General features: G+C 36.2%; 1 protein-coding gene across 1 annotated transcript; it reads left to right on the top strand.

Annotated features, from left to right (window-relative positions):
• Positions 1–62: 62 nt before the first annotated feature.
• On the top strand, positions 63–24484 carry LOC123666449 (ankyrin-3). The gene is made up of 22 exons (XM_045600540.1): positions 63–155; positions 487–642; positions 859–1024; positions 1481–1641; positions 3229–3398; positions 5557–5663; positions 5981–6141; positions 9016–9219; positions 12296–12394; positions 13684–13821; positions 14002–14148; positions 14292–14435; positions 14734–14855; positions 15051–15144; positions 15418–15589; positions 15887–16039; positions 17001–17121; positions 21146–21265; positions 22399–22503; positions 22818–22978; positions 23619–23744; positions 24294–24484. Exons 1-22 carry the CDS (start codon positions 78–80, stop codon positions 24482–24484), a joined length of 3096 nt encoding a protein of 1031 aa, XP_045456496.1. The 5' UTR covers positions 63–77.
• Positions 24485–25499: the final 1015 nt, after the last annotated feature.

The raw sequence follows: 25499 nt of genomic DNA, 5'->3' as shown, positions 1-25499 counted from the left end.
TCACTTGACTTAAAAATAAAATATATACTTTGTTGCAGGTTAATATTCAATCTCAGAATGGCTTTACACCCTTATATATGGCAGCTCAGGAGAACCACGACGGAGTTGTCAAGTTCTTGCTTTCTAATGGAGCTAACCAAAGCTTAGCCACTGAGGTAAGTTTTGTATTATATAAATGAAACTAAAATGGAAATCTTAAAATACAATTATTATAAAATAATGATAATGCGTAAATAATGATTAATGATTTTTGAAAAATTCATAGATTTTTCTGCCTTATCGTATACAACTGTTTTACTCTTTACGATAGAATCTGTTTACTGTAATAGCTAATATAAATTCTCGAATTTGTTAAATGAAGTAGTTTGGGATTATCGCTTTGAAAATGAAACATCAAATACGATGCTAATAATATTTGTTTGTACCAAAGGAATACCACAAGGAATGCACATAGTTCTTGTTTATTTAACCTTCTTTATTTCTTAGGATGGGTTCACACCCCTCGCAGTGGCAATGCAGCAAGGTCACGAGAAGGTTGTAGCAGTACTTCTAGAAGCTGACACTCGAGGAAGGGTCCGCCTGCCTGCTTTACACATAGCTGCTAAGAAGGATGATGTGAAAGCTGCTAACCTGTTGCTTGAGGTATTTTGAATTCCAGAAAATATAACCTAATGATAGTAACAAAATATGATGGATTTCTTCGGTTATTTTCAATCTTTTTACATACAAATTTCTTTCTACAAATTTTTATGATTTTATATTGTATCGCGAACAGTCTTATAAATGTACTTCCACAATTTTATATTCAAATGGTACAATTTTTTTTACGAAAAACTAAAAAATTAATTTATATTTTAGAATGAGCATAACCCAGATGTAACATCAAAGTCTGGATTCACTCCGCTCCACATCGCGGCCCACTACGGCAACGAGTCCGTCGCTCGACTGTTGCTGGCTAAAGGTGCTGACGTCAATTGCGCTGCGAAGCACAATATCTGTCCATTACACGTCGCTGCTAAATGGGGTGGGTAAAATTTATCTTTATTTCATTACATTTCGTCTATCTTACTTATTATGTGCTTAATAAAAACTATTTGAAAAGGAGCGTATATTTGATTAAATCTAACAGCATTTATATTACAAGTTTGTACACTGCAGATAACTAGGTTCTACCTGACCTACCTTTTAAATACAAATGCTCATTAAAAATATGTACTTATTTTCATAAAAATAGTTTAAAAAGCACTTGATGCCTCTTTTTAAGCATTTTGTTCCTGTATTGGGAGACTGCTATTCGAATGAAAAATAGTTACAGTACAAAAAGAAATATTCATAAATTTCAAGATCTTTCAAATATGTAAAAATAAAATATTAGTAAGAATAATAGAATAGTATCTAAAAACTACCAAGTAGATTAGTTTGAATAATTCAGCGATATTTTTTGATTTTACGTAAATAAAATGTTCTCATCTTTAATCAGGTAAAGAGAACATGGTATCTCTACTGTGTGATAGTGGAGCTAATGTGGAGGCTAGAACTAGGGACGGCCTCACTCCACTGCACTGTGCAGCGCGATCTGGTCACGAGCGTGTTGTAGAAGCTCTACTAGACAGGGGCGCGCCTATTACCAGCAAAAGTAAGGTAAGGACAGATATGCCATAAAAAGGAAAAATAGATAGCACCCACTTATAAGTTTTGACGGTCATTGATGAACTTGTACATTAATAGAAATGCCACAAATGTATTAATAGTGAACATGTAGAAATAAAGGAAATTAGAAAGGAGATCAAATAATAAGCTCTAATTAGATTTAAGTTTGTGTTCTGAAACCGTTTCAGAAATGATAAAAATGGAAAAAACGATCTCTTAAATAATAATACAAAAGTGACTTACAATTGAGTATTTACAATTCATGAATTACGTGTAAAATATTTCAAGCTGTCTGTTCTGACAAAGCGATAAATGTAAAGATGTGTAAAACGGAATAAAGACTCGCGCTGATAAATTAGTACAATCTATCTTCATGCTCAGTTAAATAAATTTTAAGTGTAGAGAAAATATATGAAACATACATTTATGTAAGCTGTTAAAACATTATGAATTCGAGTAATATATCTACGTCATTAATAAATCTTTTAATTTTTATCTTAGCGCTGTTTTACACCGTTTTCCAATTAAAAAGAAACATTAAAGTAGGTAATCGAAATATAAAACATTTAAAACATACTAATCTTGAAGATTTTGGATACATTGTAGCACTTTTTGAATTTTTTTGTCCTATCTTAAGTACTATCAAACGCGAGGAATTGAAATATTTCTGTTGTATACTTTCAGCGCAATTTACTTAAATTTTTTCATGAAAACAACACACTACAAAGTATTAGAAGCCTTTGAAATAATTACCCGAATTAGTCAAGACGTGCTCGAGTTTTGAACTTAGCAATAAATTTAGTGATTTCTAACATAATTAATTATTAGAGGAGGCCTATGAAAAGAGGCACACTGTGATTAGAGACATTATATATGTAATAAATGATGCAAATGCGTATATCATCTCTAATCCCAGAATAAAGGGCTTTATTTAAATTATTATAATTACTTATATAAATAAATAAATCAGCTTATAAAGTTTTTTAGAAACTTATTCTTACAAAACTACTTACTATAAAAGACAGTTACTAACTATTATTTTTTTTCTTAAATTATTTGTAACATTAAGAAAAGCGTTTATTACACTACACGACATTTACTTGCAAAAGCCCTTCGGATTGTCCACAAGTAACAGTCTCATACATTTTTTATAACAATAGTTACAAAAACACATTTACACTAAGCTTAAACAATTTTTGTTAAACAAAGTTTTGTGTTACTAATTTAACAATACTACCAACGAACTAAACAATACTACAATCGAAAAGTAAGTACTAATTGTAGAGTAAGTAGTAAGTAATAGTTGTTGTAAGTAATAGTTGTAGTAAGTGTATTTTTATATGCCGCTTCAGCCTGTAACATCCCACTACTGGGCATAGGCCTCTTTCCCCACGTAGGAGAAGGATCAGAGCTTAATCCACCACGCTGCTCCAATGCGGGTTGGCGGATATGTTCCCTACTATGTACGAGTAACGATCGCTATCAGGTGTACATGATAACAACCGGGACCGACGGCTTAACGTGCTCTCCGAGGCATATTTTTATATAAAAGGCATTAATAAAAAACACCATTCCTAGAATGGACTAGCGCCTCTTCATATGGCGGCGCAAGGAGACCATTCCGAGGCAGCGCGGGTTCTTCTGTCGCGACGAGCGCCCGTCGATGACGTCACCGTGGACTACCTGACCGCCCTGCACGTGGCTGCCCACTGCGGGCACGCTAAAGTTGCCAAACTGCTTCTGGACCGGTGAGACTGACTCGATAAACAATGCGCGTGTTAGCCCTTTGTCTACTGCGATACCTAACTTACTTTGTTACGTATTTGTAACATTTAAAAATGTAATTGAAGTTAAACTTCTTTAACGTCGTGGACACGCTAAAGTTGCTAAACAGCTCCTGGATCGGTGAGACTGACTCGATAAACAATGCGCGTGTTAGCCCTTTGTCTACTGCGATACCTAACTTGTTACGTATTTGTAACATTTAAAAAAGTAATTGAAGTTAAACTTCTTTAGTGTTGTGGACACGATAAAGTTGCCAAACTGCTCCTGGACAGGTGAGACTGACTCGATAAACAATGCGCGTGTTAGCCCTTTGTCTACTGCGATACCTAACTTGTTACGTATTTGTAACATTTAAAAAAGTAATTGAAGTTAAACTTCTTTAGCGTTGTGGACACGATAAAGTTGCCAAACTGCTCCTGGACAGGTGAGACTGACTCGATAAACAATGCGCGTGTTAGCCCTTTGTCTACTGCGATACCTACCTTACTTCTTACGTATTTGTAACATTTAAAAAAGTAATTGAAGTTAAACTTCTTTAACGTTGTGGACACGATAAAGTTGCTAAACTGCTCTTGGATAGGTGAGACTGACTCGATAAACAATGCGCGTGTTAGCCCTTTGTCTACTGCGATACCTAACTTGTTACGTATTTGTAACATTTAAAAAAGTAATTGAAGTTAAACTTCTTTAGCGTTGTGGACACGATAAAGTTGCCAAACTGCTCCTGGACAGGTGAGATTGACTCGATAAACAATGCACGTGTTAGCCCTTTGTCTACTGCGATATCTAACTTACTTGTTACGTATTTGTAACATTTAAAAAAGTCATTGAAGTTAAACTTTTTTAACGTTTGACTTGCGGTATAAGCTGGTGAATGCGTGACGAAAGTGTGACGAAAAGTGTGATCGGGCGAGGCGAATGGAACTCGAGAGGGAGATATAAGTTATAGCACGGACGCGGAGCACGAAGAATTTCGTACATTGACCCCTCATCTTTTGTCTTTGTCGCTCGCATATAAACATATTAACGTTGCGCTCACATAGGTGTAGTGACAGCCGTATTCACAGATTGTCAACCTTTTTACTTTTATTTTTTACCAAATTTAAGTCACAAGATTCATCGTTTTATATTTTTAATTTAATTCAAAAGTTAACAATACTTATATTTAATGCGAATGTGTGTTTATTGGTGTCTTTTTTCACACAGCAACAGATCTAAGATTTTTTTGCCTATACAAAGTATAACCACCAAATTGTATATATACTCGTATATAAGTTCTTTTCTATGATTAAACTAAAAATATTTTATTCTGTGACTAGACCAATCCACGGACAGACAGCGCAGTAGTATTTAGTGTAGTGTGCAAAAAACGAGTTCTAAGACATCCCAAATTCTAAACTCTACTGATTTTTTAAAGCTTCGTACTTTATATAAAAATTTTGAGAACCACTGGCCGTAGGCAAAAAGGTCATTGTAGGAAATTCTTCGTGCTCCGCGTCCGTGCTATAGATGGAGCTAAAGAAGTTTTACTTCAGTCATGTGGTCTAAAGCACACTCATTTTTTTAATAAGTAAGAAGGATAATTGTGTTTGCAGGCAAACGAAGAAAAACCGACTTCAATTATATTGACAAGTAAAACAACGTAGGTAGACGAAAAAATATTCAAGTAAATACGCATTATCAAAGATTACTCCAAAAGTTCTAATCAGATCTCGATGAAATTTAAATGTGACCACATGATAAACATCAGCTTTTGATTAAATTAAAAATCATCAAAATCGATACACCCAGTAAAAAGTTATGCGGATTTTCGAGAGTTTCCCCTCGATTTTTCTGGGATTTCATCATTAGATTCTGGTTTCCTTATCATGGTACCAAACTAGAGATATCTCCTTTTCAACAAAAAAGGAATTATCAAAATCGGTTCATAAGCGACGGAGTTATCCCTGAACATACATAAAAAAAGAAAAAATATATAGACGGTCGAATTGAGTAACCTCCTCCTTTTCTTGAAGTTGGTTAAAAAGCATTTTGTACTCGAAATGTTGATAAAAATTATTTAAATGAATTATTCTTTGAAAGTTTTTAATCATACCTAACATAAGAAATGTTTTGAAACAGAAACGCAGACGCTAATGCACGCGCTTTAAACGGCTTTACACCACTACACATCGCCTGCAAGAAGAACAGGATCAAGGTTGTGGAACTACTCCTTAAATATGGAGCAAGTAAGTTCTCAATTATGAACTAAAACATCGAAAAAAAATCTAAAGCTACGAAAAGTAAAAAAAGAAAAAATGAAAAGTAAAAAAAGAAAAAATACTTTAAAGGTTGCCAATCCAACAGCTGCAGGTTTCTTTACGATAATTGCCTTTTCCAAATTCAAGGTGAATCTAAATGATAGTTTTGGATTAATCTAAGCTAATTTACTTACATTACTCCTTTAGATTCACATTACCTATACTTTTATTATCAGTGCGTTTTTAACTCCTTATGATTCTATAAGTGAGTACAGTGATTTAATTTTTGTTGTTGTTTTTAACAGGTATCCAAGCAACAACGGAGTCAGGGCTGACGCCACTTCATGTCGCATCCTTTATGGGTTGTATGAACATCGTCATATATCTTTTGCAACATGAGGCCAACCCTGACGTACCAACTGTCAGGGGCGAGACTCCCCTACATCTTGCAGCTAGAGCTAACCAGGTAAAATAATAAAAAAGTAAAAACGTTATAACGAAAATCAACTACAAAATGTTAAGAAATATGTGTATAATTTTTAAATTTTGTGCTATATTAGAAAATATAAGCAAAATGCCTTAAGAGCCATTTCACAAAAATCAGTAACAATCCGCGAAATTGTAATATTTTGACGTCGTAAATCTCAGTATTGGATGCAATAATGTAATCTATATTCTTGAAATATAATAGAGCAACCTTTGTTGTAGTCGATAGTCAGAATTTTGATTTATATTATGTGTATAAAATTAACCTTTTCATCAGCCTCCTTCCTGGGTAAACGGTCGCAATGTATACTTTGAAGTCCTACTTTTCAATAACCTCTACATTGAAACCATTTAAAAAATATATCGTAATATGTGGAATATAATTTTGTCGAATAATAGAACAGAGTTTTATTCCATTTGTATCTCTATTAATCGATAAAAAAAAATTAAAGTTACGAATATTTACCAAATAAGTATAATTTTAAAAGCGATATTTTTCTTAGAAAACTAAGAAATTTTAACGAACTATCTTCATCAAAGTAAACTTACATCATTAAGGAATACAAAAAAAAATTAATTAAAAGATGTAATCATTTTAAATACATTTTATATTAAATAATAAAAAGATAGTATATATTACTACGCATCAAGCCCAGTAATTCAGTCGGGCACTAGCGCTCTTAGAGGTAAGGTCCACGCCAAATTCTGCGCAGCCGTCTCTTTCGCTCACACGCGCCAAGCGCCTGTTGTTATAGCGGATAAACCGTATTTGATACTTTCGTAATAAAATATAAATAAAATAAACATATTACGAAAATGACTGTAAAATAATATAATGATAATTTCTGTAAACAAATGTATAATTTAATTTTCTTTTCTCATACAAATAGGCATTTCAATCTGTTTGTCTTGTTATTTGTTAATTAATATGTTTGTCGGTGTCATTGAGTTAAACAATTGTATTTGCTCGCAAACGAAAAAAACCGACTTCAATTACATCGACAAGTAATCCAACGTAGGTAGACGAAAAAATAGTCAAGTAAATACGCGTTATCAAAAAAAAAAAATTATGTGGTGTCATGGGACACCAGGTAGGAACGAAGATCCTTCGGATAGTATAAAAGCAACACAGATTGGAAAAAAAAATTGAATTATATATATATTTTATAGTTCATGTTTTTAACCGACTTCAAAAAAAGGAGGGGGTTCTCGCTTCGCTTCAGCCTGTAATATCCCACTGTTGGGTATAGGCCTCTATCTCCATGTAGGAGAAGGATCAGAGCTTAATCCACCACGCTGCTCCAATGCGGGTTGGCGGATGTATTTCCTACTATGAGTAACGATCGCTATCAGGTGTACATGACAACAACCGGGGGGGAATTCAATTACATCGCCGAGTATCAAGTAACTACGCGTTATCAAAGATTACTCAAAAAGTAGTTATCAGATCTCGATAAAATTTATATGATTATATATATATGATTAAATTAAAAATTATCTAATTCGGTACACCCAGTAAAAAGTTATTGCGGATTTTCGAGAGTTTCCTCGATTTCTCTAGGGTCCTATCATCAGATCCTGGTTTCTTTATCTACAACACTATCTCAAACTAGGGATATCTCCTTTCTAACAAAAAAAGAATTATCAAAATCGGTACACCCAGTAAAAAGTTATGCGCTATAATACAACGTAAGTCGACGAAAAAATAGTCAAGTAAAAACGCATTATTAGATATAACTTGAAAAGTAGTTGTTAGATCTCAAATAAATTCAAGCCTTTCCTTTCGATTAAAATTTTTTTGTCGAAATCGGTCCACCCAGTCAAAAGTTCTGAAGTAACATACATAAAAAAATACAGTCGAATCCCCTCCTTTTTTGGAAGTCGGTAAAAAAAATTAAAACGGCCAAAATTTGTTGGTCTACTTTCATCCAAAACCATGCAACTCACATTCATACACAGATTTTCTGGGGCATAATAAAATGCTATTTTATTATATCGTAAATATTAGATTCATTCGTAAACTGAAAAAAACTAAATCAATTAAAAAAATTGTTTCATAAAATTGATTTATTATTTTTATTTTAAATTTATTGACTGTTGTTATATAACATACTTGAAATTTTTAACAAATTAATTATGTAAAAAACATTTTATACCATAGTTATTAATTTTTATTATATTTAGTTATTAATCTTTATTACTTACTAGCACAAAGATCGCGCGGCTCGTACGACTCGCGCGATGCGACCAAATTTACCTAAACTTGGAGAGCGTAAAATTGTGAAATGGCTCTTAAATTCTAGTAGTCAAAAAAAAAAAGATAAAGAATTATTTAAAAAATACGAGTGTGCTTAGATCACACGACTGAAGTAAATCTTCTTTAGCAATAGACCCGCACAATAATCCTGCACTGTATCTTAGATATACAAAACGTAACTGGCTGGAGAGAAAGAGAGAAAGAAAATATGCTCTTTTGCTCCGTTCGTCTCACCTGATCACACTTTTCGTAACTCTCCTGTCACGCACTCACCAGCTTACTCCCTCTGTGACTTTCCTGCATGTGAATACTAAAACAATGACATGAACCAAATTTTCATGATGTACAATAAAGACAAGTGCAACTAAGAGCCCGTGGATGTTGTCACGTAATAAAAAAAGTGTGTGCGTCGCGGGACGCCCAACAGAAGTGATAACTTAGAGTGAGGGGGAAGCGTTTGGTCGAAATACGGCAAGCACTGTGGGTTAGAGTGAGAGAGCGTGAGAGAAAGGGAAGCCAGACAGACTAGCACCATAACGAGTTACGTAACGAAGCGGTCAAAAATATTTTTCACGAAAGCCCCATTTGTGTCAACAGACAGACATCATACGCATCCTGCTCCGCAACGGCGCGGCGGTGGACGCGAAGGCGCGCGAGCGGCAGACGCCGCTGCACGTGGCGGCGCGGCTCGGCAACGTCGACATCGCCGAGCTGCTGCTGCAGCACGGCGCCGACGTGCGCGCGCCCACCGCCGACCACTACAACGCGCTGCACATCGCCGCTAAGCAGCACAATCACGACGTAAGTGTATTGTATCGGGCTCGGCAACGTCGACATCGCCGAGCTGCTGCTGCAGCACGGCGCCGACGTGCGCGCGCCCACCGCCGACCACTACAACGCGCTGCACATCGCCGCTAAGCAGCACAATCACGACGTAAGTGTATTGTATCGGGCTCGGCAACGTCGACATCGCCGAGCTGCTGCTGCAGCACGGCGCCGACGTGCGCGCGCCCACCGCCGACCACTACAACGCGCTGCACATCGCCGCTAAGCAGCACAATCACGACGTAAGTGTATTGTATCGGGCTCGGCAACGTCGACATCGCCGAGCTGCTGCTGCAGCACGGCGCCGACGTGCGCGCGCCCACCGCCGACCACTACAACGCGCTGCACATCGCCGCTAAGCAGCACAATCACGACGTAAGTGTATTGTATCGGGCTCGGCAACGTCGACATCGCCGAGCTGCTGCTGCAGCACGGCGCCGACGTGCGCGCGCCCACCGCCGACCACTACAACGCGCTGCACATCGCCGCTAAGCAGCACAATCACGACGTAAGTGTATTGTATCGGGCTCGGCAACGTCGACATCGCCGAGCTGCTGCTGCAGCACGGCGCCGACGTGCGCGCGCCCACCGCCGACCACTACAACGCGCTGCACATCGCCGCTAAGCAGCACAATCACGACGTAAGTGTATTGTATCGGGCTCGGCAACGTCGACATCGCCGAGCTGCTGCTGCAGCACGGCGCCGACGTGCGCGCGCCCACCGCCGACCACTACAACGCGCTGCACATCGCCGCTAAGCAGCACAATCACGACGTAAGTGTATTGTATCGGGCTCGGCAACGTCGACATCGCCGAGCTGCTGCTGCAGCACGGCGCCGACGTGCGCGCGCCCACCGCCGACCACTACAACGCGCTGCACATCGCCGCTAAGCAGCACAATCACGACGTAAGTGTATTGTATCGGGCTCGGCAACGTCGACATCGCCGAGCTGCTGCTGCAGCACGGCGCCGACGTGCGCGCGCCCACCGCCGACCACTACAACGCGCTGCACATCGCCGCTAAGCAGCACAATCACGACGTAAGTGTATTGTATCGGGCTCGGTTTCCCGCATTTAGACGCAAAGGTGGTCCATTATGCGTGAAAAGTGGGCTGACTAGTTCAGCCAGCCCAGCTCCTTCCAGAAGCTCAGAAGCCTCCTGGGGCGTTCACAGGCTTCTCGGAGCGTCCTTATTTCCTTAAGGATGGTAGCCCGGTGTGCGGCCACTCCCTCGCATTCCAGGATTACGTGGGCGGCTGTTTCTTCAGCGGCAAGACAGCCCCCTGCAAAGAGGGCTGTCTGTTGCATTCATGATGAATAGGTGGTGATTAAGTGCCATGTGGCCGGTAATCGTGCCAACAACTATTCTGATGCACGACGTAAGTGTTATTTTTTTTATACAACTAGGTCGGCAAACAGGAGTACGACTCGATTCTCGATAATTGTCATATCCAATGAATTTAGTTTATAGAAACACCTCATTTTAGAAAAAAAATTACTTCCTTGATCATACTATGATTTTCAAGAGTAATAGAATTAAAATATCGGAAACTCAAAATGACCAATAACAAACACAACAAATATCCCTTTTTACATCTAAATAACATAAATTCATGAATCAAAAAACTAACTTCTTGATTAAATAGAGCATAAACTAATTAATTACTTAATTAACTTAAAAAAATATTTTTAAGTGTTTATTAAACGCACCTACACAATTTTTAACCGACTTCCAAAAAAGGAGGAGGTTCTCAATTCGACTGTATTTTTTTTTTTTTTTTTTTTTTATGTATGTTACATCAGAACTTTTGACCGGGTGGACCGATTTCGACAAATTTTGTTTTAATCGAAAGGTGGTGTGTGCCAATTGGTCCCATTTAAATTTATTTGAGATCTAACAACTACTTTTTGAGTTATATCTAATAATGCGTTTTTACTTGACGCTTTTATCGTCGACCTACGTTGTATTATACCGCATAACTTTCTACTGGATACACCGATTTGAATAATTCTTTTTTTGTTAGAAAGGGGATATCCCTAGTTTAGTACCATGATAAGGAAACCAGGATCTGATGATAGGATCCCAGAGAAATCGAGGGAAACTCCCGAAAATCCGCAATAACTTTTTACTGGGTGTACCGATTTTGATAATTTTTAATTTAATGAAAAGCTGATGTTCATCATGTGATCACATTTAAATTTTATCGAGACCTGATAACTACTTTTTGAGTAATCTTTGATAACGCGTAGTTACTTGACTATTTTTTCGTCGATCTACGTTGTATTACTTGTCGATGTGATTGAAGTCGGTTTTTTTTCGTTTGTCTGCAAACACAATTATATTATACAACTTGGTCGACAAACAAGAGTGCTCATCTGACGGTAAGCAATTACCGTAGCTAAAAAAAGCCTGCAATACCAGAAGCATCACAAGCGTATTGGCGACCTTACGTCTAATCCCCCTCAGGAACTCTGGTCACCTTACTCATTACAGGAACACAACACTGCTTGAAAGCAGTATTATATTTAGCTGTGATCTTCTGTAAGGCCAAGGTATTTCCCCAGTCGGGCTGCTCCAGATTTTGAGCAGGATATTTCTTGCTGTGTTAGTTACTGTTTATAGATTATTTCATTTGAAAAATACAAATAAAATGAAATATTTATACAAAGTAATTTTTGATGATGATTTAAAATAAGATTTTTGTAATAGGATTCTACGCGCCTAATTTCATACGTCAATATTGAATTATTGAAGTTATATTAATCACTCAGTCAGTTTATTGGGGCTTTATATTTAGAAAAAGGATATGTCTATAAAAAGACGATAAGATTATGTTATGTCTACTTGTTTATGTGTCACCCTATACATTAGAAACATAAATTAGGATTACAAGGTAGCTGCGTATTATTAGTAAAATCAACTTACGACACATTTTACATAGAATTTTAAGTTTGAAATGGATATGCAGCTTCATGCCTGATAAATATGTCTAAGGAAAATGCTAACTCAAATACTCTATTGCAATTTTGTGAAATGTTTATCTTCCAACAGGTGGCAGCTGCTCTCATTGAGCACAATGCTCCATTGACAGCTACAACTAAAAAGGGATTTACAGCCCTCCATCTTGCCGCTAAATACGGAAATCTCAAGGTGAAAAATATTATATATTATATTTCTTAGAAAATGAAAAAAATATGTGATTTGAATTTCTAAATTTCAATTACAATAATAAAGTTTAACAAAAGGCACTATTTTCAGAAACTTTTTTAAAAAAGTTCTAAATTGTAAATATTACAGAAAGCGCTTACGGAATCTAAAAGAATTAGTTTCCCTTTGACCACTTACACTTCAGCCTGTAATATCCAACTGTTGCGCATAGGCATCTTGCCCCATGTAGGAGAAGGATCAGAGCTTAATCCACCACGCTGCTCCAATGCGGGTTGACGGATATATTCCCTACTATGAATAACGATTGCTATCAGATGTACATGATAATAACAGGGACCGACGCGACGCGGACGACTTAACGTTAACGCGTTAGACAAATATAAATAAATAATTCTAACGTAAGTGTTATAAGTATAGAGATGTTACAGTTAACAGTTATTACCTAAATTTATTTATCCTTCTGTGCTTAATTTTTTTTACACCTGGTACATGATAACAACCGGCACCGACGGCTTAACTCTCGGAGACACGGTGATTAGACTCACAATGACTGCACAAACACCCAGAACACGGCAAACATCTGTATGGTCAATACAAATGTTTGTCAGTGCGGGGGTTGAACCCGCAACCGCCAGCGCAACAGCCACAAACCAGTGCTGTGACCGTCGTTGGACCACTTATTCACGTATATTGTCTGTCTTCTGGCTATAGGTCTGTCTTTGAAGTCATGTTCAGAAGTAGTGTAATGATTTTTTTTAAACGGATGCTAAAAATTTGAATAGCATTACAATTTAAGGGATATTGGAATTGCGGTTCATGTTCGTATACGGTGATTTATACTTATTTAACGAACGTCAAAAAAATATAGCGACATTCTCAAAAAAAAGAAAAGAAAACAAATATGAAAAATCAAAGTAGTAAAAACAAATATCATATTGGAAATTCTATATCTTAACATTAGTTGCATTGCAGACTTAGGTAATGTACCTTGTGTTATCCAGCAACCTTAACTTAGTCACAATATTTAATGAATACTAAATTCTAGTTTCTCGGTAGACAGTACCATCGTGTTTATTCATTTCATCGGCTGTATTAAATATCCGTATCTCTTGATTGGAAACAATTCTAATAAAATGTACTTTTTAATAGCGCATCGTTTTTGTCTGTGAGGGGTTAAGTTGATTTCTAGCTTTGACCAAAGTATAAAAAGTACAAATTTATCACACTTATATTTTTTTAAAGAAAGCTAAAGGTGTATGTTCAATCTTTAGGTAGCGAACTTGCTCCTTGCTCACGGAGCCTCACCAGATCAAGCCGGTAAGAACGGCATGACTCCTTTACACATTGCTGCTCAGTACGACCAACAAGCAGTCGCTAACACATTACTTGAAAAGGGAGCTGATGCCAAGGTAAAGTTTTCAAACCCATTAACACAATTAGTCTTTTCTTTCGTTTCCCTTAATATAATTATATGATCATTATGATTTTGTACTTGTACTTGTCCATGTGTGGTATTTATTCATATATCATAGTTGTTTGTTGTTTCATCTTTTATAGTTTCATACTCATTTCACGTCCTATTTGTGTAGGCAATTGCAAAGAACGGCCATACTCCACTCCATATAGCGGCTCGTAAGAACCAGATGGAGACAGCAGCAACGTTGCTAGAGTACGGAGCTCTCACCAACGCCGAATCAAAGGCTGGATTTACACCATTACATTTAGCAGCCCAACAGGTTAGATTGAAATGTTATTTGCTTTGATAAATGTAACAGAACTTCGGTCTTAAGAACTAACGCAAAATAAATTAAATCTTGAAATATCAACAACAGGCTATCAATAGTTTTACATCAATGGTATTTTTATAATTTGTTTTTAGGGTCACACGGAAATGTGTTCACTTCTCTTGGAACATGGAGCAGAAGTAGATCAACAAGCTAAGAATGGTCTTGCAGCACTACATCTCGCTGCTCAAGAAGATCGCGTTCCAGTTGCTCAGCTTTTAGTTAAGAATGGAGCTGAGGTAAGGATTTAATCATATGATTTACTTAATGATGCAATCCACAATTGTGTTAATTTCAGTGTATAATAGAAGTGGTTTAAATTTTTAAAATATTGATATTAAAGAAAAAATCTTAAATATTATTTGCATTATGCAATTCATTTTTACTAACAAAAAAGTAAATATTAGTTTGCGAAGGTACTGTAGTAATTTTACAGATTTTTCTTGTAATTAGCAAATTTAAATTAGCAATACAAATTATTATTAGCCATAAAAAAATTAGAATTAGCAAAACAAAATGGTCATCTTTTCCATCCAGATGGATATTTGCACTAAGGGCGGTTACACACCGCTTCATATAGCAAGTCACTACGGACAAGCGAACATGGTGCGCTATCTACTGGAGAATGGTGCTTCGGTTAAGGCTCAGACAACTCACGGGTATACTTGTATTTTCTTTTATACCACTAAATTTATGATTATGTAAAATTTACATTTTTTTTTTTGTTTTAGACCAAATGATGACTAAAATAATATTTAATAATATTCTAATAACAATGTAAAATAAAACTTCTTTGCATTAGTTAATCATTTAATGAAGTTTTATACTAATAATAAAACTTTGATGTTTGTTAGTTACACCGCTCTACATCACGCAGCTCAACAAGGGCACATCAATATTGTCAACATACTTCTTGAACACAAAGCTGATGCTAATGCTACTACTATCGTAAGTTAATCATATTTTAACTACTCCACGCACTGAAATCTTATTTAGGCCTATTTACTTTTTGCCTGTTGAAAATATTGAGTAAAATCAATTGTTCTTTTGAAGTAAAAAAAATTATTCATCATCAAAATTATTTGTGGATAATGAAAATAAATTGTCATATAATAATAATAAAAAAAAGTCAAATCCATCAAGACGAACATCAGTAAAGAAAATTTTCAATTACAAATTCAGTATTAAAACATAATCAATTATATGATTTTATAAATTCAGAACGGCCAAACACCCTTGGACATAGCCTCGAAGCTCGGCTACGTAACTGTCATGGAAACTCTAAAGGAAGTCTCCGAACCTTCACTCGCTCCAGCCTCTCAAGACAAATACAAGGTTGTGGCGCCTGAAACTATGTTAGAGACGTTCATGTCTGATTCCGAAGAAGAAGGAGGTGAGTTATTTAAATAAAAAAAAACATAGAACCAAATTTTTTAAGCCTAGAAGCTTTTTAACTGTGCAGTTTCTCAGGTTTCTTTTCTGCAGAATCTACAATTCGAGTCGGTGGTAGCTTCACTTTTAACTATAATTACATAATTACGACAATTATCATTTTAATTTGTTCAAATGACGATTCGAAATCGCTTTTGAAGCCTATTTGACTAAAATAATTTTGATTTTTTCATTCAACTTTACCACATTCAAATACAACTCATCGTTGGTGCAAAAAATAAATTGAGAATATTTTTAGGTGAAGACGCAATCCTCAATGATCAGCCATATCGATATCTGACGGCTGATGATATGAAATCTTTAGGAGATGATTCGCTGCCGATTGACGTGACAAAGGACGAAAGAACTGAATCTGCCATGAGTCATAAGAACATTATGGAAATTTCTCAAGGTTTTAACAATACACAAAAATATTTATTCCTCGCTAATTATATTGATAAATTAAATGAGTAATTGTATAGAAACGAGTGTACGGTCACCAACCCGCCTGCCCAGCGTGGTGACTATGGGCAAAACACATGAGTTCACGTTATTTTTGGCGTAAACTTGTGGAGGCCTATGTCCAGCAGTGGACTGTATAGGCTGTAATGTTGAGTGTACTTTAGACCACAACACTGAAGTGAAACTTTCTATCTTCACTTATATCTTCCTCTCAACTTCCGTTCGCCTCAACCGATCACAATTTTCGTGAATCTATCGTCACGTATCCATCAGCTTATTCCCCAAGTCAATTGTGCTTGAAGAAGTTTTACTTCAATGAATAAAGAAGATAGAATTATATTGTTATTAAACTTTGCCAAAATAGATAAATTAAAAACATAATTACAAAATTAATTTACAAAAATTTAATCTGCATTTGTACAGTTACTTATTTAATAACTATGAAGAAATAATAAAAGCAATTTTCAAGTGATCAACCATTCATCATCACTTCAGCCTATTGCAGTCCACTGCTGGACATAAGCCTCCACAAGCTGGCACCAAAAATGGCGTTAACTAATGTGTGTTGCTCATAGTCACCACGCTGGGCAGGCGTTTGGTTGGTTGGTTGGCTGGCTTTTTCGCACCGAAAGCGCTACTGCCCGTCGTCAGCCTGTGTATTTCAAAGCCAGCAGTTGGATGGTTATCGGTCGGCTTTATAAGTTCCAAAATGGTGGTGGAACTGTGTTATCTCTTAGTCGCCTCTTACGACACCCACGGGAAGAGAGGAGGTGGCTATTTTATTTAATGTTGTAGCCACACAGCTTCATCATCATTCATAATCAACCATTGAAAAGTTAAAAAATAAATAAAAGTTCATATTTTAAATACATTTTCAGCTACTAAAAATCATTTTAACCCCTTTTTTACAGCATCAGTAAACGGAATTCCATACCAGCCTCAGCAAGAAGTGGTCGTCAAAAGTATAAGTCGTTACAGCACAGCGCAAGCGCCAGAAGGCTATTGCTATAATGTCGACCCAACACAACCCAAGTCAGTAAACCAATTTTTAGCTTAACTAACTAAAGTAATTTCAGTTGATTAAAATAATGATTGGATTAAGAAAATAGAAAGCGTTGAATAAACAATAGTGAAAATATTACTATTGAAAACTAAATCGTCTATTTTAATTACTTTAAAATTTTCAAAACAATAACTATTAAATACTAAATAATTTTGTCTAATTTTATATTTATCACGAAACCGATACTTTAGAAGACGTTAATATACTTATTAATAATAATAAATTCATTTTCAATAACTTTTTCGAATTTTATCGCGGTTTATTATTAAGTTTTAAAATTCCCGACGTTTCGGATACTTTATATTTTATAGCATGCCTTTACCTCCAATTCTATTCCACTCTGTTCTATTCTGTTCTATTTTATTATCAGTCTCCCCAAGTTCGCGCCAGACATCCCGGTTTTCCGCAATCCTCATCCAGCCTACACCGGCATTGGTCCTGCGACACAGATGACTACACTGCCACTTCAACTTGCTAATTTTGTGGGCTGTCGTATGTATGTCGGTTACTTTGGTTCTCTAGCGGAGAGTATTATTTCTAACCCTATCTTTGAGAGAAACCCCAAGCATAGCCCGTTCCGTTGCACGTTGAGCGACTTTAAGCTTGTGGATAAGTCCCTTCGTCAGTGTCCACGTATCGGCTCCGTCGGTTGACACAGGCAGAACGCATTACTCGTAGACTTTTGTCTTCAACCATTGCGGAATTTTCAAAGTGTAGACTCGACGAAGCCTGTCAAACGTCGCCCAGCCCAACCGAATCCTCCTATCAGCCTCCTTCTCGAAGTTGTTGCGGCCTAGTTGGATAGTATGGCCTAGGTAAATATAATCCTGAACAACTTCGAGAAGGTCTCTCGACCGATACCGGTTTCGGTATGACTCGGTTGTTAAACATAACTTTCGTTTTGTCCAAGTTCATACAGAGACTGACACGTCGGGAGGACTCGTTTAGGCCGGACAACGTTTGGCCTAACTTATCTAACGTCTCCGCAAAGATGACGATAGCATCGGCGAAACGAAGGTGAGAGATGTATTCGCCGTTGACGTCGATGCCTTGTTTCCACAATCCAAGCTCTTAAAGACATTCTCCAGCGCAGTGGTAAACAATTTCGGTGATATTACATCCACCCTGTATTACCCCGATCCGGAGCGAAATGGGCCTTGTTCTCTGGTCCTGAACATGAACGGTTATTGTCGCCGCGTCGTACATACACCTCAGTACTTCAGACAACCCCAGTATGCTCCACTTAATGTGACTCAGTTCTACTTCAAGCTCGGTAAGGTGATGGTCCAGCCGTAGCGTGCGTCCGTTATACGTAGCCAGGTGTATTTTTGATTGGTAGCCTCCCGTAACCCGGTGATTCTTAGAACCCTACTGCACCGTTACCGCGGCCGCTATCGTAGCCGGGAATAGTGAGGCTGCCGGGAACTGAGGGCCGAAACTTTTGACGCGAACTCATAGGGGTTTTTGCCTATAGTCACCACGCTGGGCTGGTGGGTTGGCGACCGCAGGGCTGAATTTGTCGCACCGAAAACGCTGCTGCCCGTCCTCGGTCTGTGTATTTAGAAAGCCAGCTGTAGGATGGCTACCCCACCATCGGTCGGCTTCACTAGTTCCATAGTGGTATTGGAACTTCGCTATCTCCTAGTCACATCTTTCGACACCCACGGGATGAGAGGGGGTGGCTAAATTCTATAGTGCCGTAGCCACACAGCATATCTTCCTTTTTCTTCTCCTTCTTCTTTTATTAACCGACTTCAAAAAAAGGAGGACGTTACTCAATTCGATCGTATATATATATTTTTTATGTATGTTCGGGGATGACTCCGTCGTTTATGAACCGATTTTGATTATAATTATAATTCTTGATTGATTATAATTCTTTTTTGTTAGAAAGAAGATATCCCTAGTTTGGTACCATGATAAGATAACCAGGATCTGATGATGGAATCCCAGAGAAATGGAGGGAAACTCTCGAAAATCCGCATAACTTTTTACTGGGTGTACCGATTTTGATGATTTTTAATTTAATCGAAAGCCGATGTTTATCATGTGGTCACATTTAAATTTCATTGAGATCTGAGTCATCTCAACTTTTGGAGTAATCTTTGATATTGCGTATGTACTACCTACGTTGTATTACTTGTCGATATAATTGAAGTCAGTTTTTCTTCTTTTGCCTGCAAACACAATTAGTTCTATTCTACTTTAATTCTATTTCTATTCTACTTTAATTCTATTTCTATTCTACTTTAATTCTATTTCTATTCTATTTCTATTCTATTTCTATTCTATTTCTATTCTATTTCTATTCTATTTCTATTCTATTTCTATTCTATTTCTATTCTATTTCTATTCTATTTCTATTCTATTTCTATTCTATTTCTATTCTATTTCTATTCTATTTCTATTCTATTTCTATTCTATTTCTATTCTATTTCTATTCTATTTCTATTCTATTTCTATTCTATTTCTATTCTATTTCTATTCTATTTCTATTCTATTTCTATTCTATTTCTATTCTATTTCTATTCTATTTCTATTCTATTTCTATTCTATTTCTATTCTATTTCTATTCTATTTCTATTCTATTTCTATTCTATTTCTATTCTATTTCTATTCTATTTCTATTCTATTTCTATTCTATTTCTATTCTATTTCTATTCTAATTCTATTCTATTTCTATTCTATTTCTATTCTATTTCTATTCTATTTCTATTCTATTTCTATTCTATTTCTATTCTAATTCTATTCTAATTCTATTTTTTCTCTGCCCTGCTCTGTTATGTTCAATTCTACCCTGTTCTACTTTATATTGTTTTATTCTATTCTTCTTCCTCTTCTTCTCCTTATGCTCCTTCACTTTCCCCTTTTCCTTCTCCTTCTTCTCCCTCTCCTTCTCTTTCTCCCTCTCCCCCTCCTCCTCTTATTTCTCCTTCTCCTTCTTCTCCTTCTCTTTCTTCTTCTATTTCTATTTTATTTCTATTCCATTTCTATTCCGTTTCTATTCCGTTTCTATTCCGTTTCTATTCCGGTCCTATTCCGATTCTATTCCGTTTCTGTTCTATTTCTATTCCTTTTCTACTCTATTCTACTCTACTCTACTCTACTCTATTCTATTATTATTCATAAAAGAGGAGATTTTCAATTCGGCTGTTAGTGTTTCGAGTGTTAGCTCAATTTTTTTTACTGAATGTGATTTTAATGATTATTTTTTTGATCAAATCCTTATACTTGTCGTGTGGATCCCATTTAATTTAATTGATCGAGATCTAACCATACTTTTTCAGCTATCCCTAATTCATATTTATTATTCTATTTTTTTTTTGACTACTTATTTTTCATTACTTGTCGATGTAAATTCAGATCGTTTGTGTTTGCGAGCAAACACTATTATTATCCCTATTACGTAAACTTTTAGTCAGGCTGAGTTTTTCTAACCATCACATTCTAAAAATACTAAACATTTATTTATATATAAATAAACAACTGCTCTGATGTAGTGGTGTGTGGAGGCGACTAAACACCGTCAGTTTGCGGGTTCGATTTCAACTCGGGATGGATATTTGTATTTACAAATATTTCTTTCCGGTGGCAGTCCTCCTGTGAACATGGTTTCTCTAAAGTATCCAAAACGTCGGGCATTTAAAAAAGTTAATAAACCGCGTTAACGTACTTATTTCAGATTTATCGTGCTAATAATTTAACATTAATTGTTACGCATGCGATTCTGGATTTGGAACAATAGGAAAAAACTTCAGTGGAAGAAGTAAGTTTGCAATAAATCTTGGTTTATTATGGAGTTGCATGCAAATTGACCGAATGCTTAAGATTAAAATTATAGTAGCCATTCTAGTACACAAATAACCACAGTCATCCAATTTAATCAAACATCTGTAGCCATTCTAGTACACAAATAACCACAGTCATCCAATCGAATCTGACATCTGAAGCCGTTCTAGTACACAAATAGCAACCGTCACCCAATGTCCCCAGTTTCCTGGTGTCGTTCCTCGTGGACGCGCGCGGGGGCGCGCTGCGCGGGTGTCGCGGCGGCGGCGTGCGCGTCATCGTGCCGCCGCAGTCCGCGCAGCAGCCCACGAGGATCACGTGCAGGTTGGTATTTGTTTTTTTTTTCTCTACACCTTTTTTTTTTTTATTCAGAGGAAATCCCTAACGGATGCCTACAGCCCGGGGGAGCTGGAGGGTATGTCCGAGTCGCACGGACTAAAACCACGGACACGCCTGGACGGAATCACAGGGACACAGTTGCACTTCCGCGATACCGCTAGCGGTTGCCTTTCAAGCTCTACGCGATTCGTAACTCCTGAGAGGCTCCCTCGAACACTAAGGTCGCCTCCCTCCTTTCTTTCTCCTTTTTTCTTTTCTCTACACCTCCGACATGGGGATCGGAGTCCTTACTTAAGCTACTCGTTCATACCAGTTCTCGCATTTATTCTTCTCGCACTTTCATCCTGCATACTAATTTTCTTTCTTTCATTCTTCCACATTCACACACTGGGTGGCTTCCCATCTACGCTAGTGCTAATTTCTAATTTTGTTTTGTATTCCATTTTTTTTTTAATTGTCAGGTTGGTATTACACGATACGATATGAGCCAATAACATCCCACTGTTGTGTATACTCCTCTTTCTCCGTGTAGGAGAAGGATCGGGAATTAAAATAAAAAACATAGTAAATATCCCGTTTTTAGTAATTTTGCATTCAGCTTGTAGCATCCCACTACCGAAAATAGGTCTCTTTCTAAATATGGGAGAAAGATTGGAGTAATCCACCACACTGCTCCACTGCGGGTTGGAGGATATATTCCCTAATATGAGTAACGATCGCTGCCAGGTCTCTATGATAACAACCGGGACTGATAGCTTAACGTGCTCTCCAAGGCACGACGGGCAGACCCACAAGGACAAACAACCAGATCGGAAATAAATCTTTGAACAAATACAAATGTCCACTCCGAGCGAGAATCAAACTCACATCGCAGCGCTCACACAGTGCACGCACCACTACACCAGAGGGATGTATATTTTCCCCCGTATATTTTCCCGGTTACTTTTTTCCTATAGTCTATATTTAAGTACTATTTATAACTTAGTTGATGAAGAAGTAACAAGCAACAATGTGGAATGTAGGTATAAATGCTAACATAATAAAACCTATAATTTGTATGTTTTACTAATAAAATAGTCCAAAAACCATTTATTTATAATGAAAAAATATCGTTTCAGATACTTAAAACCATCCCGTATCAATCATATGCCTCCATTGATGGAGGGTGAAGCTTTGGCATCGCGGGTTTTGGAAATGGGTCCTGTATCTGCAAAGTTTTTGGGGTGTGTTACTAAAATTTCTTATTAATTTATGTTATATATTTACTTACTGTTCTAGCATTTAATTTAAATAATTACAAGGTTTAAAAAAAGGACAGTCTCAATTTAACTGAATATATTCCTTCTTTATTCATTATTCTATACATTCGCTAATTGCTATGTGATAATTTATAAACAAACTATACTAATCTAATACTTCACCTTTTGATACTATACTAGACATCTTAAGCTGCAGCTAAATGATAAACTTTAATTTAAAGTTGTATATATAATATATTATAAGCATATTAAAATGGTATCTGACTTAACTTTAACAGGCCAGTTATTCTCGAAGTACCTCACTACGCATCTCTGAGGGGTAAGGAGCGCGAAATCGTTATTCTTCGTTCAGACAATGGCACCAGTTGGAGGGAACACAACGCTGACGCGACTGACGATGTTGTCCAGGATATTTTGCATGAGACCCTGGAGATTGAAGGTAAAACTATTAACAATAATTTGCTTCTTGACATGAATATAATTATTATAATTATAATGTTGCTTCTAATTAGAGCAGTTTAGTCATGAAAAAGGAGTTTACTTGTATATGTGATTGATTTATTGTGTGCTATGGTAGCAACCTTTATTTAAATAAAGAAATAAATAAAATCAATAAATAAATATTTACTAATCATTATTAATGCTGACGAGAAATCAGAGTTTCCCTAAACACAGTCACACGAATAATTTTGTCAAAACTATACGTACCTATGACAAAAAAACAACTTCTAGAATCAACTAATCATTACTTTTCAACTTAAACAATAATAAATTAAAACAGAAGCTATCCACAATATGATTGCACTATTCCATAAGTATGATCATCTAAATGTAACTTTAATTTACCAATAATCAAATATCAAATTATAATAATATTAATGTTCTTTATTGCACACCATTAAAAGATACAAAAAAAGTAGAACAATTAGAAGAAGATGTACAAAGCCGGTCTTATCGCTAAGAGAGCGATTTCTTCCAGACAACCTTTGGGTATAGGGCATAGAAAAGCGGTTAGGAAGCGTACAAATAATCTACATATATCTTTCTATATGTTATTAATAATTTCAATCTTTTAATAGAAACAAACGAAGATGAGAAAGGATGGGACGCGCCTCGCGTCACGCGTATTTTAACACACGATTTCCCGCAATACTTCGCGGTGATATCCCGCATCAGACAGGAAGTGCATGCCATAGGACCTGAAGGTAACGAACTGAATATTTAATTTGTTGCTGTATGTTTAATAGAAATAGGGCGTCGAATAAGCTTGTGAACGGTCAGCGGTTACCGTAAGCTATGGACATTGGAAACATCGGGAATATCACAAGCGCGTTGCCAACTCTAACGCCGCTGTCAACACAGTGAGCTCCCAGGTGCTCTGCGACATTATTAACCACAGCAACGCAACCTTATTCGAAAGCAGTATTATTTGTCTATGACCTTATGTAAGCTTTACGTACTTTACCAGTCAGGCTTCTCCAAATTGATCAATTTGTGTCCTGTCTTGTTCCAACGCAATTAAATTGTATATATTAGTTATTGTACGTTATCGATTAAGTTTTTTTTTTTACGTTGACTAATCTCATTTATTCACATCATGATCTATTTTTAAATATATATTTATAGCTTAAGTAAAGATAATTAGTAACTAATATGTGTAATTGTGTATATAATTTTGTAATAAAAAATATAAATTTTCAATAACATTTGGTTTGGTATCAGAAAAACCTATATTTTCTTATTTCTTTTATAAGGTGGCATGGTCTCCAGTTCCGTTGTTCCACAAGTCCAGGCCGTATTTCCACAAGGAGCTCTCACTAAGAAGATCAAAGTGGGCCTTCAGGTAAACCTTTTCAAACCACGTAAAGGCGTTAAGGATATGAACTTAAAAAAGATCACTGTCAACAACGTTTCTAAGAAGAAACGTTTCTCTTTGATTTGGTAGTGTTACTTTTACAATAGATATCATATATAGTTGATGTGTATATTTAAACAATAAGAAATATCAGTATTTTCATAGTGATCCGGTATACAATAATTTTAAAATCCGACTAAGTCGGTAATAACAAAAGCTTATGAATTATAACGAAGTACTTAGTTGATATTATTCTTAGTGATAACAATATATTAAAGTTAAAGCCTGATAACATTTTGTATGCATACAACAGTGTAAGAAATGGTATAAATGATTGTGTTATTATTATAAGTCGTCGAAATGACTTTATTTTAAGGGAATCGATTTAAGAAGATTTTGTAGTAAATTTTCTTTTAAGTTGACGTTTATGTTTCTGATTTAAACTTTTTCCAATTTAAAATTAAATTTATTTTAAATATGGAAATAGTTTAAATAGGTTTGTTTATTTGGATAGTGTTTTAAATATTAGGCTTTTACCTTAATATGTAATTATAATATAAATATAGATATATTATCAAGAAACGAATTCCTTCCCTGCTTGAGATCACATATGTCTATAGACTTTTTTTCTCTTCTCCTTAAACATGTGGATATTTTGCTCAAAAAGCAATTTTAAAAATAGTCTTATAAACTAATCTTTTCTGATATATGAACCTCCAAAACGATTATCCAACGTTTAAAAATAACAATTATAATATATTATTTGACACCTATTGTGATAAGTGCTAGTAATTCGATGTCTTCTTTTATATTGAGAAGAATAAATCGAATACGTCATAGATAGAACAGATTGTGTCCGAATGATGCTGGATGATCGGCTTAGAGAGCTGAATTGTCAAGTTAGGAATAATACTGACAAATCAAATGACAGATCTCATTATTTTGTGTATGACTGTCTTGAAATGTAGTATCAAGAAGGAATTCATTAGTGTATGTAGTTGATCCGAAAGACGTCATAAAAATGTGTGCGTGCAGTAGGTGTTGTGTGCACTTATATGCCAAAATCATTGTGTTCTCTAAATTAACGAATGAAAACGCTATTTTC

This window comes from Melitaea cinxia, chromosome 26 (assembly GCF_905220565.1).
Source record: "Melitaea cinxia chromosome 26, ilMelCinx1.1, whole genome shotgun sequence".
NCBI lineage: Eukaryota > Metazoa > Arthropoda > Insecta > Lepidoptera > Nymphalidae > Melitaea > Melitaea cinxia.
The sequence above is the reverse complement of the archived record's forward strand: the minus strand, read 5'-3'. Positions and strand labels throughout refer to the sequence as shown.

What these genes read in the sequence shown, in the direction of transcription:
- LOC123666449 (XM_045600540.1), top strand. Translation starts at nt 78, where the DNA reads ATGGCAGCTCAGGAGAACCACGACGGAGTTGTCAAGTTCTTGCTTTCT. An exon ending in TTGCAGCTAGAGCTAACCAG is followed by an intron (nt 6,142 to 9,015) that starts GTAAAATAATAA and finishes TTGTGTCAACAG; the next exon opens with ACAGACATCATACGCATCCT. An exon ending in GTCGACCCAACACAACCCAA is followed by an intron (nt 17,122 to 21,145) that starts GTCAGTAAACCA and finishes CAATGTCCCCAG; the next exon opens with TTTCCTGGTGTCGTTCCTCG.